The 12929-nt window shown below is 37.4% G+C and overlaps 1 protein-coding gene across 5 annotated transcripts in view; it reads right to left on the bottom strand.

The window, feature by feature from the left end:
- Positions 1-12494, bottom strand: part of LOC123312074 (voltage-dependent L-type calcium channel subunit beta-2) — a 71785-nt gene extending 59291 nt beyond the window's left edge. For all 5 annotated transcript variants that reach the window (XM_044896283.1, XM_044896285.1, XM_044896284.1 and 2 more), the window contains exon 1: positions 11861-12494. In XM_044896283.1, coding sequence (XP_044752218.1) covers positions 11861-11929 — 69 coding nt within the window. In that variant the 5' untranslated portion in view covers positions 11930-12494. The remainder of the gene's footprint in view (positions 1-11860) is intronic.
- Between the last annotated feature and the right edge of the window lie 435 nt (positions 12495-12929).

The following is a 12929-nucleotide window of genomic DNA, read 5'->3' as shown; positions in this document are numbered from 1 at the left end:
CGAAACTGATATTCCATGAAGACCACTTATGAGCCAGAGGCGTCGAAAGGTGGAAAGATAACGGGTTTATTTCACGCCCTGCTTGCAAGCAGGTTTTAACAGTGATATTTTCAGCCCTATTTTCAGAACTATTGTAGAGTTAGAGGTATAGATTCAGAAATCATAAGCAACTTTCAGCTGGAACAAATGAGTGGATGGGGTGAGTCAGGGCCGTTCCTAGGGCGTCAGCTAAAGATTTTTCCAATCCTATAGCTACACATATAATTAAAGAAAAGACACAGAAAAGTAAAAAAAAATAGTTATTTATTTCCCAAAATACTGACTCTAGAAAAAATCTAATTGCATATTGAAGATCTACTACCTCGAATTAGTCAGATAAATGACCCGGGTCGATATAGCTAAATGAACAATTTTTTTTTCGATGGAGCGAGGGTAAAAACACAAGTAGCAGACGAAATTATTCTAAATCCGAAATTTTTTTATTTTTCGAACTAAATCGACCCGTGTCATTTCACTTACTAATTCGAGGTCGTAGATCACGAATATGGAATAAGATTTTTCCTTGGATTGGTATTTTAGGAAATAAATCACTTTTAGTGAAAAATTTCGAAAAAATTTATCAAATTTGAGTAGCTGTAGCAGCCAGAAAAGAGGCCTTGGACATATGCTGATTTTTTTGGTCATCGATTGATCCTTTGCGAATGACAAAATCCAACTTTCATTCACCTGCCCCGAACAGTTTAGATTTTATGATTTTTTCCGCGAAGGTCCAAAATTTCGGATTTTCCATCGACCATAACTTGAAAACTAATCCTTTCAGCGAAATTCTGTTTGCAAATTCGTAATCTACGCCCTCGATTTCGTTAATACTCGAGTTTTAGTGAAAATTTGGGAAGATCGAAAAATTTCAAAATTTTCCATACATATGCATGGAAAAATTGCGATTTTTTCGAAAAAATTTTTTGGTCTCCGATCGAGACCAAATTTATACTGTCGACTAATTCGAGGGCGAAGATAACGAATATGCAGACAGATAATTTAAAAAAAAATTATTTTCCAAGTTATGGTAGATGAAAAATTGGAAAATTTGGACCTTCGCGGAAAAAATCATAAAATCTTAACTGTTCGCTATAGATGAATGAAAATCAGAATTTTCTGTTTGCAAAGGATCCATCTATCATCCAAAAAATCAGCATATGTCAAATTTTCTTTTTCTAGCTGCTACAGCTCCTCGAAGTTGATCAATTTTTACGAAATTTTCCACTTAAAGTGATTTATTTCCTAAAATACTGATCCTACAAAAAATCTAATTGCGTTTTCGTAGTCTACGATCTCGAATTAGTCGATGAAATGACCCGAGTCGATGTACCTCAATCCTATTGAGCTACTGAGTACACTTGGGATCAGCTACAAGGAGCTTCCTCATCTACCACCTCCACATACACTTTAAGAACTCCAAGGACAATCTGGTACAAAGGGGATATCAGGCTGTGGTTAATGTTCGAGGATACATTGGTCTCTATTTTTCCAATTTTTGATTGAACCGATTCTGTACAACAAATACTCGAAATAAATTTTTTCCTGAAACTGTGAAATCAATAAAGAAGTGGAAAAAAGAATGAATACTTAGGAAACTGCATTCATTATCTAGATTAATTTCTACTGTTTTATGTTGATGAGGTGTGATTCTTTGATATCAGTAGTATGTTACCCTATAATTGGGATATTCCTGTGACTCCTGTGACAACTACTATGATTATTTTTCTGCGAACACGTAGTAAAAAGTCACGAGACAGTTTTTTGGATACATCAGATGAAGATAGGTTTTCTTCTCTTGATATTTTCGTAGTTTCCATAATGTTTGAAGCAGGAAAGGCTAAATAACGTTAATTTTGTGAATAAGCAATGAAAAAATGCACAGAAGATTCATGTCTCGATGGAATTTACAGCATTTATACACCTAACGCGATAAAAATTTGGTAACCAGAAGCCAGAAGCTGTGAAAATTTGAATCTTGGTACAGTTTTCTGGACATCTCCTATAGCTTTGCTACTGATGCCATTTCTATGCGTTTCCAGAGGGAAAACCTTCAAAACTAACTAAGTTCTCGAGCTGAGAATTGAAGAGGGAAACAGAATAGCTATTTCTCGACGAAATTCACAGCAGCCTGATACCCACAACTTTCCCCCGGAGGCACGCAACCGCCACCTTAAAAAGTCATAACCACGTCTTCATTCGGCGTATCATATCGCATTCGGCGACTTAAGTGGTAGGGTTATCGCTGCGAGATCAGCATCTGGTGATAGCCGCGACCCCGCGGTGATCCCGTACCCAAATCTGGTGCCGTAGATCATCTCCGCCACGGCGAAAAGCGAGGCCGTGGCACGTGCCACGTGGACAGCACGCTTCCCAGACGGAACCCTTCCGGCCCCTGCAATTAGATGCACTCGTCCATGGGCAGATGGGCGACGGGCAGGTGAGGCCACCGCGTCCACTGGATGTCATCTTCGGAGATATTGCACATTATATACTCATTTTGCGATTTTGCACGGAAAGGGTCGTTTTTTGGGGCGGGATTGATTCTGGAGCTACGCCCTGAGCGGCGGCGCGTAATTCCTGCGGTACTTATTCGACCATTAGGGACGTCTGGAGGAAATTGCCAGTTTTCGGAATTATTTCTAGATGGGACAGTCAAATCCAGTTGCTTTGGAAGGCGTAAGATTGATATTTCCAGGAAAGTTATTGTAGATTTGAACGTGATACATATTCTGAGAGAGCAACTCTTCTAGTAATAAATCTGAGAACTTCATCCATTTCGGCACAACCGTTCGGTCTTGAGGAAGTTTTAACTGAACCCAACTTTTTGGGAATTTTTCGAAGGTCATCCTTAGAGTAATTTATCTTCCATAATAATTATCGTAGATCGAAACTTGATACGTATTCTGAAAGAGCAACTCTTCTTGTAATAAATCTGAGAATTTCATCTATCTCGGCACAACCGTTCAGTTTTGAGGAAGTTTTAACTGAACCCAACTTTTTGGGAATTTTTCGAAGGTCATCTTCAGAGTAATTTATCTTCCAGGAAAATTATCGTAGATCTAAACGTGATACATATTCTGAAAGAGCAACTCTTCTAGTATTAAATCTGAGAACTTTATCCATTTCGGCAAAACCGTTCGGTTTTGAGGAAGTTTTAACTGAACCCAACTTTTTGGGAATTTTTCGAAGGTCATCTTCAGAGTAATTTATCTTCCAGGAAAATCATCGTAGATCTAAACGTGATACATATTCTGAAAGAGCAACTCTTCTAGTATTAAATCTGAGAACTTCATCCATTTCGGCACAAGCGTTCGGTCTTGAGGAAGTTTTAACTGAACCCAACTTTTTGGGAATTTTTCGAAGGTCACCTTTAGAGAAATTTATCTTCCAGAAAAATGATCGTAGATCTAAACTTGATACTTATTCTGAAAGAGCAACATTTTTTGTAATAAATCTGAGAACTTCATCCATTTTGGAACAACCGTTCGGTCTTGAGGAAGTTTTAACTGACTTGGGTACATTTCTACGATCTAGAAACAAAGCAACAATCGATGGAATGGCGACACTCTGGTTCTCCAAGACCTAAGAAGTTTCGTGTCCAAAAATCTGCAGGAAAAGTTCTTGCTTCAGTTTTTTGGGATTGCCATAGAGTAATCATGATTGATTTTTTAAGTAAGGGTAGAACAATATCCGGAGATTACTATTTGACATTACTGACCACTCTACGGAAAAAATTCAAGAGAAAAGACGCGGAAAGCTTTCCAAAGGTGTTTTGTTTTTGCAGGACTACGCCTCTGCACACAAATCTCATGTTGCCATGCAAAAAATTCGTGATTTAGGGTTTCAATCACTAGAACACCTCCCTTATTCACCAGATTTAGCACCATCCGACTATCACTTCTTTCCTCAACTGAAAAAAAGTCGTAAATTTTCTTCCAATGAGTTTGTAGAGCAAGAAGAAACATTTTTTTTAAAGGTCCAGAAAAGTTGCAGATTAGCTGAAATAAATGTATCCGATTAAGAGCAGAATATGTTGAGTAATAAAATATTTTGACATTGAAATTTTGTTTGGTTCTATAGTAGGCTAAGAATTTTTCAGTATATCCTCGTATATAAATTATTACTTCAATCTCAACAGAAACTTCGATTTCATGGGACCCATATCGAGTTATACAGCACACTCATTAACACAAGTTCTTCATGAGGTACCAAGAAACCAATAGGTCAGTATATCTGCTCCTAAATCGACTTCAAGAGTCGTCCGTGGCGATCTTTTTACCTGAGACCAGCTCCAGATGAAGGAATTCACTTAAATTTAATGGTTATAAAAATAAACCCCGAAATATTCACATTTATCAAGATCCCCAGACAAGACCCACAATTATTTCGAGCAGAATTCATATTTGTGAACAATAGTTCGGTGATGGATCCATCGGAGGGGATAAATCTCCCGAGATGGTGGTGCCGGATAGATGGATGACTCCGAAATGGTGGTTGAAACGGTTTGGCCACTCCCACGATACGAATTTGCTGGTATCTGTGTATTTTTTTTAAATTGCGTGCACTGCGGGGTGTTGTTCGGAGTGCGTACTCGAAAGGTTGGATATTTGGGATCGGACAGGTAGAACAGAGGAATAGATAAGACTTGCATTCCATCGAGGTCCTTTCTGGAAAAATTTACAGTCATCATGTTCTCATTGTTGACGATATAAACACATTGAACACATCAGTTTCTTCTTTTTTCATATGAGGGAATTTTTTCACATTTTCAATCCCAGTAGGCCCAGTAGAAAACATTCAATAGCTTAGTAAATCCAGTCTTCCTCGAATATGAGTTTCCTGTCCGAATATTTCGGTGCCTTTTTGTGAATCGGAGAATTCCAGAATAATAAACGAAACGAAATATCTAATGGGTTGTTTCACCGCAGATTCAGAATCGGACACCGCATTGGTGTCTGCGAAACAGCAGCGTGATCAATTTAACTTTAATTTAATACGGTTTTAAACCGGATAAACGACTGTCCCAGTCGAGTGACGCCGATTTGTTGAAATATTGTCTATTGCCCACCAGAAATGGTGAATGGTTAGACGAAAACGCAACACGACCAATTTTATGATCCTCAAATGAAATTTATCATTAGCTTTTCGGCGGATGTTTGAGATATTCCCTTGGTGATTTGAATTTAATTAAGTACGTGTTTTTTTTCCTTAATGGCGCCGATCTTTGCTCTTCCATTTTTATTCATACTAATGGAAGGAATAATTAAGCAGATTTCATCTTATTGGTAGGAAAATAGTTGTTTTTTCGTGAAATTAACCGGATTTTTTCTTCATTTCCTATTATCTATCATCAATTGACGAGAATAAGAGCTTGTTTTTGAGAGCTGGCACCCTAAAATAATAGAAATGGTACAGGGAAGTGAAATTCAAACTCGGACAAGCACTCTATTAGGTCAAAACTTATTTTATTCGATTCGGAAGCATGCCGTATGGGCCCGCATACACAATATCATGAATGAGAAAAGACGACATATACAACTGAGACTTCTCCGCTAATACTAGATGGAGATATTGAAATAAAAATTTATAACTCTAATTTCATGGCTATTCGCCAAACGTGGCGCTTCTTTTCTGGGATAAGGCCCCATAAAAAGCCATTTCTTGGGCTTTATCTGCGGACAACTTCGTCTATAGGAAAAGTTCGACGATACCAGAGTTGTATTTTCAGTTTTACGACAATTTAACTCGATATTGTATCGCTGCTTGATGTTAGATCGAGGGATATCACGTCGAATAGAGGCAGTGGTTGATCTTTTATCTTTCTTGCACAATTTTGTCCCAAAAAGTCGGGAGAAACAAATCTTGTGATTTTTCAGCTATACTCAATCTGATTCTTGAGTTTTATTTCCAAACATGAATCACAAGTTCTTCCTTTTTTCTTTATATGCAGTATATCTACATTTTAAGGCAAACGATTTCATAGTTACTTTAGAGTACCCACCTCAGATCCAAAACATACGATGAAAAGAAAGTTTCTCATACAGTACCTGGCTTGCAAGTAACATTATTTCAAAAATGTACCTAACTCTACGCCGTTTAAGGGCAAAGAAATAATTACAGAGGAACTCATGCAGTTTCAAAGAAAATGTACATGATACCAGAAAAAGTGCTGAAAATCATGGTTAAGACGAAGTAGCAACATTTCACCTAAAATTTTACCAAATTAATAGGCTTGATGCTTCCAGTCAACAACCTCAAATCGAAAATTGACGTTGATTCCCACTGACACACAGCTTTTATCGGCCAGCACATGTTGCCAGCGAAGTCGAGAAGTATACGTTTCATTTGAAGATGCCAAAAAACAACCCCCAGGTACCCGAATAGGCAACTGGCATAAAACAACCAGAAAGCTACCTGCAATTGGATGCGAATCTATAATGACAGCAACCTCGCCCTAAATCAACCAGTCACCTGTGTGGAACCCTTGCACATTTTATCCCTAAAATCCCTTAATTTTTCCGATCCATTGATTCGATCAAATCGCATTCGAGTTTTTGTTTGATTCCGAACACTTGCCCTCCTGGATTATTGGGTGGGTGAATGAAAAGAGTTGATTTTTTTGTATTCGTGTACTATTACTGCAGATTTTTTGTATTTCCCTTCAGTCGTCACTATCAATGTTTGGATTAAAAGGAAACCTGTGTCTCAACGAATATTTCATTAACTGAGAGATGCATTCTTCACGTGAGAGAATCAGCAGACATAATTATAACTATTTAATACTAATAAGTACCGACAATATTAAACATGGTGGTCGAAAATCATGTTTAATTCAGGTGAACGAAAAGATGGTTACCTCGAATAAGTAAAAAATGTTGAAAACAAAACAATTTCGATAAAAAAATTACCATAGAACGGACATAGATATAATCTTCGTTTTAATAATTCCACAATGTCTCAAATTTCGCATGGGAAATTCACTTTAAGTACATGTGAAATCATTCAAATTCTGTCTACGGATTGCTGTGAATTTTCGAAGCCCAAATGAAGCTATGAATGAAAAGAAGAAGAACTTAATTATACAATGAACCTTGTTTTATCCTTGTTATTATACAGGGTGTGTCTTTGACTCGTAAAAATATTTTAACAGTAGATTCTTGAGGTCAAAAGAAACACTTTTTTCCCATACCATTTCTTCTGATTCGGCCCTGATAAAAAGATATAGCCATTTGAAGCTTTCATAGTGAGCTTTGCCACCCCTGGAATAAAGTACCTATGTAGATCTTTCAAAACCCACCCTGTAGATTTGAGTTCTGATTAATTTCGAGAACCAGAAATAAAATTTTATTCCATATTTTGATCCCAGAGAAAACTATATTATAATCTCATTTCATCGTCATGAATGGACCAATTCTAATTCTAAATGACCTAAAACGAATCAGGGAAAGTGAAGCTCCGAAAACTCCGAAGAGTTAAAACATTCGCATCCCTTCCCAAATAACTTCATGACGACAGTAATCCTGGCTTAACCTGTGCATTAAATAGGAGCAGGTAAAAATGATGCAGGTTGCATCTGGCACTTATCAACTTTTGTATTTCTAAGAAATAAAATCTAACAACTCCGATCGTTAGCGAGCTTATTCTTCGTCGTTCTATCGGGGGTTGTGAGGGGTGGGGCGGGGTAACGAACGGAGGGTGAGGCATGCAGGTATATGCAATGACAGGCCGCATCACCGTTATGTAAAATGTTTTTTATTGTGGGAGCCGAATATGTGCCTTTTGTGTGAAAGTCGAGCTTAAAGATAAGTCCGATTTTATACGGTGCAGAAGCAACGATGGAATTTCGTGATTTATGGGGATCTTTTTATTATATAAGGCGGAAAAAATGGATTCACTCGTTTTTAAATTCGAAATGGCGCATATGCGGTGAGCTGTTTTTCCATCTGCGTGATTTGGCGAAGGTTCCTTGCTTCGTTCTGGAGAATTCAGCAACAAAGTTAAATTGGGGTTCATTTTTTGTTATTACCAGAAAAAAGAGTAGAATAATCACTACAAAAGATTTTCAAAATATTGTCCATTACTTGCAGACAAAATATAACCCATTCTCAGAATCTGCCCTTAAGTTTTGGAGAACTTCAACTTCAGAAAGGAAAAAATCTAAAGGTGTCCAGTCTGGGTAGTGTGGTGAGTCATTGCCTCACTGGATGAAAGTAACGAGGCCTTCTTGTAAGAGCATAAAGGCACCAGTGAGTACGCGCCGAGTTGAGTGAGGCTGTGGATCACAGATCACTTCCAAGAGAAAGGAATTGGTAGAAGAAGACCGATTGAATAGCCACTACGCTTTCCAGACTGGACACTTTTAGATTTTCTCCTTGGGGGATATGTAAAGTCGGTTGTGTATAAAGCACAGACCCGAGATGAAGGAGAATAATAGAAAGTAAGAATACGCAGAGCATGACGAGAAATTCATGTTGAAGTTTCTTGAAAAGTAAAATAAGTTGTAGTTGTGTCTACAAAATAATGGACAACATTTTGAAAACCTTTTATACTGAAAATTTTTCATTATTCTCATGTTTTATTGAAACTCTTGCTATCGCAACTCTTCAACATTTTATTTTTCCGAAGAACTTAGGAAATAGCTCAAGTGTATGGCATTTTTGAAGAGGAAATCGAATGGCCTTTGAAACAAGGTGTCACTCGACCCCCTTTCCGTTTGAGATTTTAGGGGTTGCTGTCATCACGTCCACGGGGTTGATACGAATCGATTAAAACTAACCGTATAGAATGTCCCCATACTAACCAAAGTTTACCCATTTTTGCATTTTTTCTGAGCTATCGAGGGTGGTACCTTTTCTAATTGACACACTGTATATTCTACGTTTTTATCGACCAAACTCCAATCGATACTTGACAGCGAACGTCCCCGCAAGGGGTAAGACGTTTGAAACTTCCCCTTTTCCAGAACTGTCACGAAAGTAAATCGAACTGCATCGCAAAGTTCCCCCGATGATCCTCGGGGGTGAAAAATAAGAAAACGTTATCCGGCCATCATCCCTTTTAACTTCCAGCGTTTGAAGTTGTGCGCCCCATCGAGCACTCTGACGCAATGCAGCTAGTTTTCTGGACGTTGTCATGATTGGTTTGAAGTAGGTCGTATATAATCATGAATATCTCTTGTCACGGCTCGACTCGGTAATAATGCAGGTAAAAATGTTCGACGGTGGTTGAACCCAGTGCCGGACTCGATCTCATTGTCGAGAAACCCCATTTCTATTGTTCGCTACGCGTTTGGTCGTTAAACTATCTTTTGTCGCTCGATTGAGTTTTCGCACGTTTGGCTATTGTGAATCAAGTGTAATTTTTTCAGTACGGATTTCGACTTTTTGAAGTTAATTCCTTTATTGTTTTTCCCGGTGGTTCAAAACTACAATTTCTCATCATTTCAATTGAAATTTTTTTCTATTTTTCATTCTTTCATTATTTTCTCAGAAAAAAACAAGAATATCAACTAAACACATTCTGATGAAGAGAATATTCCTGAAAAGTATGCTCAGTGATCGCTATCAATTATTGACCAATGTATATCAGGAAAATAATTGATGTTAGCCCACTCCTGAAATAGTGTCGAGTCCAATCCTGTGATGCCATGAATTTCAAATCATTACCCAGAAGAACAATAGTAAACTACAAAGATAACCCTTATATGTGCGAGATTCCACAATTTACTCAGCACTAAAATTTCGAAGATAGTAAAAGATTCAAGAAAATATATAACAAAAGATTCTTGTTAATAAGTTTCTTATATATAAGAAGTTTGAACACCCAAACCTCTCGTTAAAGTCTTTTGGTTATTTGATATGATGAGTCTCTAATTTTTTTCATAAAATATCGGTCTATTGCAGCTCTACTCTTAAAATATATAACCAAAGCTCTCAATCGGTATCCAACAATGTCAATATTGTTAACTTATACGACACGAAAAGCATAATTAAACCAGTTTATACATCAGTTGATGGAATACTCGAATATTAATTAGTTGTTACTAGATATTTTTCAATTAGAGGCTAGAGATTCAGATTTTTACATAACTGGTAAACTGAAAGGTAATAAACTATGGTTGTATACCAATTATACATAGAGATCCATATCTTAATGGTCATCAGACTTGAAAAGTTTTACCCGTTCAATATTTATAGATACTCTGCGTTTATACTTCTGCACTGAATACACAATTAGGGATAGTTGATATCTGAATGTAAAATTGATAGATATCGAATTTTTAATGTATTCACACATATGGTAGAGATTTGTTCAACAAATCTGTATTATATGGCTAGCTTTGTAGATTAAAAAGACTTTTTTCGTGCTCCTTTCAACAGTATCCATTGAGCCGAATTTCAATGAAAAATCGAGCGACATACTTTATCGTTTTTCAGCCAGGAATAATTATATCATTACCCGATAAGGAATTTGGCAATAAGGCGAGATTTTTCGAACTCGATTGTTTGATAATCCCGAACGAAACATGCTCCTGAAACCACAGAGATTAAAAAAGTAACCACCGACGTTTTTATCTTCGAAATTCAGCTCCGTGTTGTAAGTAACTTCCTCTGTACACTTAGCACATGAATGCCGCAATAAATTGGATTCGAGGAAAATGACAATGAGATCATTGGGAATTGTCGTTTGCTTGGAACTTCAATCAACATCACCATATTTGAACTCCGTTCGGGAGGAAGATTTGATTCTTTAATTTGCCTGCCAGTGTAAGGGAGAAAAATATTCATTACACTAACAATGAGTTTTTTCACCAATTTTTAAGCCCCTTTATTCAAAGCTTCGCTCAGTTTCACGTTTTAGTATGAATAAAGGAGCTTTTTGAGACAGAGAGAGATAAAGGAAGCTGAGAAAGTTGCCATAATGAAGACTCAAATAATATTGGTGAGTTTTATTCGTTCGAAATCATCGAGAATTATTGACATCTGGAGTGGCTATGGAAAATATGTCCTTAATGGTCCATTCAGTAAGATTTTGTATTGCGGAATTCAGGTTGGTATTGGAAATAGACTAATTACGTATAAATCTATGAACTGACCATAGGATATTTTGAATTTTGCACCTACTGATTTGTTTGTTCTTGTTTAATCGAACAAATTTAGAAATCAATAGTATGAATTTTGAATGCTGGTACATTTGCTCTGAATTTAAGTTGAAATACTTTTCTAGGTTATATTCATATATTTTATTTCTATTTGGAATGAATCTGCGACCAGATATTGAGCTGCGTCTGGACTTTGAAGGCCGCTTTTATGTTAGTAATTCTTGCAGTATAGATGGGAATGTGAGATGAAATAAACAATTGGAACAATTGGTTTATTTTCCTGGCCACTCCCCTTTCTTATTCTTTGTTCCCTAATTGTGATAATACTATTTATCTTTTTGATGTATATGAACCCCAAAATATATCCCTTGAGATTGTTCTAAACCAACCCCAATCACAAAGGAAGGAGACATCACTGAATAATCAAATTCAAGGTCAGCAAGGAAAATCTTTGAAAAATAAGGTTACCATGTTATGTTTTTCATTTTCTGTTGAATTTATTTTTCATTCAATGTTTTTCACTTCTGTTTTCTTCAGTACCCGTTGAATTATTCGTTAATAAGTATTTTCATTGAGGCAAATTGATGATTTTCACGAATTTATCGATATTACGAGTATAGTCTCTGGGTTCAGGGAAAAAACATGGAATATCAGCCTTGACGGAGGATATCTGTCAAATGTCAAACTCAACCTGAAACAATTCCAACATAAAAGCCTCACCTGTTCAATAAGCGGGGGTATAACCGTCCCTTGATTGACACCAATATTATAAGAGTGTCGAGATGTCATGACCTTTTTAGATCATGATTGTCCAGAGAGTCTATACGGTCATATCGTTTTATAGGTTATGTCCAGCACCGTTCGAGCCACCCAAAAACCAATAACGGAAAACAATGAACGCCCACGGGAAAAACTGATTCACATCCATCAATAACATGACTTTCACTCGTACGCGGATATTTCACGAAATGGGCAATCGTAGCAAACGGAAAATCCTCGGGAAAACAAGGGAGAATGACCTAGATCGCCAGTTATTATCCTAACCTTTACATAACAGGGGTGTGTTTGGAGGCAACGGAACGGGGTCAAGACGGGGACCTTTCAAAACCGAAAAAAATCTTGGAACAACGTGAGAAACTGCCGTTCAAGTCTCACGTCCTGAATTATCGAATCAGTCACTCAGTCCGCCCGTTTCATCGCAGTTTTCGCGGGGTGTGTAACCTCCGGACCGGTGAAAACCACACTGCACCGTTAAAAATCACTCACAATCCATGATTTATTCAGATTCGCATATATTTTTCAATTGAACCGGAAAATTTTGCACTTCTCCCGCAAGAAACGTCAATCACTACCAGCTGGGTGGTCGTGGAAAATCGTCAATTTTCGCCAGCGAAGGGCCGCAAGACTGTGCTGACGTCACAGGCGTCTATTTATCGATTCGGGCGAATCTACCGGGTGCCTCGATTTTATTTTCAGTTATTCGAAACGGGGAGGCCGGGATGGACGTTGCAAAAGGGGTGGATGAGGGACTGGGAAAAACGCCGACCTCCGTCGACGAATTTTTTTCCAGTTTCAGATAAGTGAATTTATTTTCCGCGAATGAATTATTGGTCTCCCTTGAAAGCCTTTTTCCAGGAATTATTTATTGGTGACAAAATCTCGCTTTTAACTTCTTTCTTTTTTTTTTGGGAACGGATTAAGATCTAGTGTTATTCCCCGAATTTGCATACTCTAGATTTATCATTCCGTGTTATTCCCGAGAAATAAATTCATGGCTTGGAGACTTCAA

This window comes from Coccinella septempunctata, chromosome 4, assembly GCF_907165205.1.
Source record: "Coccinella septempunctata chromosome 4, icCocSept1.1, whole genome shotgun sequence".
Lineage (NCBI taxonomy): Eukaryota > Metazoa > Arthropoda > Insecta > Coleoptera > Coccinellidae > Coccinella > Coccinella septempunctata.
This window is presented reverse-complemented; position numbering and strand designations above follow the sequence as displayed.